This window comes from Notothenia coriiceps, unplaced genomic scaffold (genome assembly GCF_000735185.1).
Source record: "Notothenia coriiceps isolate Sejong01 unplaced genomic scaffold, NC01 NC01_scaffold00017312, whole genome shotgun sequence".
Taxonomy (NCBI): Eukaryota; Metazoa; Chordata; class Actinopteri; order Perciformes; family Nototheniidae; genus Notothenia; species Notothenia coriiceps.
The window spans coordinates 145,661-149,604 of NW_011350013.1; the positions used below are offsets into that span (position 1 = coordinate 145,661).

Here is a 3,944-nt window from a genome sequence, read left to right on the forward strand (position 1 = left end):
TTTTTATTCTTTTCCCCCGCATATTTAGCATATTTCGCAACTTTCCGCATATTTCGCAACTTCCCGCAATTTCACCGCATAAAATCACATAAAAACCCTGCATGTTTAATCGCATAATCAAGGATTTTAGCCCGCATAATCAAGGATTTCAGCCCGCGTTTTTCTGGAGGGTCTATATAATGCTTCAATTAACTGGCTATTCTTTATAATATACTCACATCAGTAGGAGACAGAGATGTTAAGTTATAAACGGGTGCGCGCCCGTGCCTCGCAGAAGGGAGCGCATGAAGCAGACCCTTCACGCGTCTTACCAGTTCTTATGCAACTCGCAAATTTTGCGAGTTGCATAAGAACTGGTAAGACGCGTGAAGGGTCTGCTTCATGCGCTCCCTTCTGCGAGGCACGGGCGCGCACCCGTTTATAACTTAACATCNAAGCTCAACAGAAGATGGGTGATGCAACAGGACAACGACCCAAAGCACAGAAGTAAATCAACAACAGAATGGCTTCAACAGAAGAAAATACGCCTTCTGGAGTGGCCCAGTCAGAGTCCTGACCTCAACCCAATTGAGATGCTGTGGCATGACCTCAAGAGAGCGATTCACACCAGACATCCCAAGAATATTGCTGAACTGAAACAGTTTTGTAAAGAGGAATGGTCCAAAATTCCTCCTGACCGTTGTGCAGGTCTGATATGCAACTATAGGAAACGTTTGGTTGAGGTTATTGCTGCCAAAGGAGGGTCAACCACTTATTAAATCCAAGGGTTCACATACTTTTTCCACCCTGCACTGTGAACGTTTACATGGTGTGTTCAATAAAAACATATAATGCAGAAATCCAGGTAGTTCCAAAGGGTTCACATACTTTTTCTTGCAACTGTATATAGCTCCATGAACAATAGGTGCTCTCAACTGAACTAAAGAGCAGATCGCGTTCACACCGGAATAAGTCCCTAACGGAGGATTAGGCAAATGAAGCCACTGACGTCACTTCTTCTTCTTCTTCTGCTTTGGGTTTACTGGCAGGCCGCAAACAACTTCATGGCGTATACTGGCCGGCCGGAAGTCCCCGGAGTTGGGCACAGGCTTCAGTAGAAGCTAGTGGGACTCCCAGCAGCTTCTACTGAAGCCTTCCGAGTAAACCGCCAGAACGCCGACACCTCCTCATCTCCACCGCTCCCACTTTTTATTTTGTGTTGCCATAAGTTAGTCTCTCTCCGTTGGTGTGTTGGGCTAATGCTAATAATGCTAATGCGAGGATAATAAAATGGCGGCTTCACAAAACCTTTTGGGAGTTGTACGGGGTGTGGTTTGCAATCCGCCCAGCCAATCAGAAATGTGAACCTTTTTCTCCCACGAAAGTACCTGTTCTCTAGCAGGGACTGAAAAGGGGGTGGGAAGGTTCTCATGAACTAAGTTCCGGATTTTTTTGGTGTGAACGCACATTTTCAGAACTATACTTGGAAAAGTACTCCGGTGTGAAAGCGCCTATTTACTAACATTGAGGTTATTAACTTTGGTTATTAGCTCTATATTTGTGTCTCTTGTCACACCTCACAACAACAATATATTACATAGTTAAGCCTGTCATAAACATTTAATAAAGGTCCATCCAGTAACTACAGAGCACTGCCTGCTATCAATTAACCTCTACTCACCTCTTGCTGCCTGGAGATGATATGTAGTAATGGCCCTATTTGACAAAAGAGTGCATAGACAGAATCTAGCAAGACTATGGAATGAACCACCTGTTAGACATTCTGCTCTTTTCAAATTGTATTCTAATTGAGTTACTTCAACCTTTCTTACTTGCTAACATACAAACATTTGTCTTAAGTTATTAGCTAAGGGAACATTTAAAGAATGCCCTCCTCTTTTTATTTAAAAAAAAAAATGTTCTGCTCTTGTATAAGATACTCTGCAAAGGCCACCAAAGGAACAGTAGAGGAACATTCACTAAACCCATTCTTACCCATTCAAGAAAAATAATTGTGTTCTTTGCTCACTTCGCCTCTTTTACACCTTCCTACATTAACAATTTACCATACAACAAAGAAGTGTCCTTTCTAAATGAGGATCAAACAGCATTGAGGATGAAATTAAATGTATACATTTTTTACAAGTACATAAAACTAAAAATGTTTGTTTATTCTCTTTCAGTTCTACAAGCATGTTGTCCAGAGTGTGGAGAAGTTCATCCAAAAGGTGAGTTGTCATTTAAACGTTTATACATTCAGTTTGAAAGCGATTTTTATTTGTATGTTTATCAGCGTAATAGGTACAACATCATTTCAGTTTTGCATTCAAAATGTTCCCTGTTATAAAATGATCCTTACTCAGCTCTCCATTTCCCCATCGACAGTGCAAACCAGAATACAAGGTGCCCGGCCTTTACGTGGTGGACTCCATCGTCAGGCAGTCGCGTCACCAGTTTGGCATGGAGAAGGACGTTTTTGCTCCACGCTTCAGCAAGAACATCATCGCCACGTTCCAGCACCTCTACCGCTGCCCTTCAGATGATAAGGTCAGACAGATTTTAATGGCTTTGTGTTCCCCTATGTGGCTTTCGTATCTTGTCATGGTTTCATGAGGGAGGGTATTAGACCCCTTGATTTATTCCGCAGTTTTACAGAAAGCTGTGTTTTGAGGAATAGGTCACGGATAGAAATGGGCCCCACTTTATTTCATTTTTGCGACCAAGTGAATTGGCCCGCAATATGTGAAGGGCAGTTGAAGTGAAATAAATGAAAATATAATTAATGATGCATTTAAAATTAGTGATATATATATATATAAATTTAAAAAAGCATCTGATAAAAGCCTTTGTTTTATAAACGTGATTCTGTCAGACTTCTAGCTTTTAACATGGTTATAAACTCTATTTTCTTCTATCATATCAGCAATTTTTTTGGTCGCACATGTCATTACCTTTTACTCTTATTTCACAGTTGCTTTTGCTCTCTTGGTCTGTGTTTCCAGAGTAAGATAGTGCGAGTCCTGAACCTGTGGCAGAAGAATGCGGTCTTCAAGAGTGACATCATCCAGCCTCTGTTGGACATGGCGGCAGGGATCGCCCCGCCCATCGTCACTCCCATCATGCCCAGCAGCGCTTCTCAAGTCAATAACACAACACCTGGTCAGCCCAAGAGAGATGCATCATTATACACTCTGACAATGTGGATACTGAACTTGTTTGATATAACAGTGATGCAAATTAGTCGCTTTTCGGCGCCTCCCGCTTTTTTAACGCTGATTTGGGTGACTTGTGTAATTCGTGGAAAACCGAAGAGTTTTCGTTTTGGGGGGGGGTGTCCGTCAGGCCGTCCATCCGACTGATGGACAACTTCTCACTTCAAAAAAGAAGAAGAAATCTAGATCGCAAAATAATTAAACGAGCGAGTGACTGTTTTTCTTGGCCGAGGACAGGTTCCTTGAACACAACACGAGCATAACGTGTCTTCACGTGGTATATGTCTCGTCTGAAAGGAGTGGTGACGGAGAGCACCCGAACCCGGAACGCCGCTCCAGCTCTTCAAATATTACAGTACCCATAAGGAGCCGTACACATGCCACAGTGTTTGCGTGGCTGTGTCTTTAGTTGTAAGCACAGTGGCGAGCTGTTGTTATTAGCATCTGGTTAGCTAGCTATGCTAACGAATTTAAAGAGCTTTTCTACAACCAGGTGGAAGAGAGCTCTCTCCTGAGAGGCTCAAGTAACCTCAGCTCAGTGAGGTTAAGGCACACCTTGATATGATCATTATAGTCAGTAATGAGACATTAGAGACTCAATTATTAACAGGTATAAAATACTATATGACAGTAACAAAAAAAAGTTGTTAAAAATAACAAGAATAGAGTTTGAAAGGGGAGTGATTTGTAAAATATCCAAAAATAAAAATCTGTCATTGTCAGATGGTATATTACGCTGTTTTTCCTGCTTCT

General features: G+C 41.8%; 1 protein-coding gene across 1 annotated transcript; it reads left to right on the top strand.

The window, feature by feature from the left end:
- Positions 1–1,689: 1,689 nt before the first annotated feature.
- LOC104950253 (protein SCAF8-like) lies at positions 1,690–3,178 on the top strand (the record flags this gene model as incomplete). Its single annotated transcript, XM_010776744.1, has 4 exons — positions 1,690–1,710; positions 2,163–2,207; positions 2,365–2,526; positions 2,982–3,178. Coding segments are annotated over exons 1-4 (425 nt in total), but the record flags the coding sequence as incomplete, so codon positions are not given.
- Between the last annotated feature and the right edge of the window lie 766 nt (positions 3,179–3,944).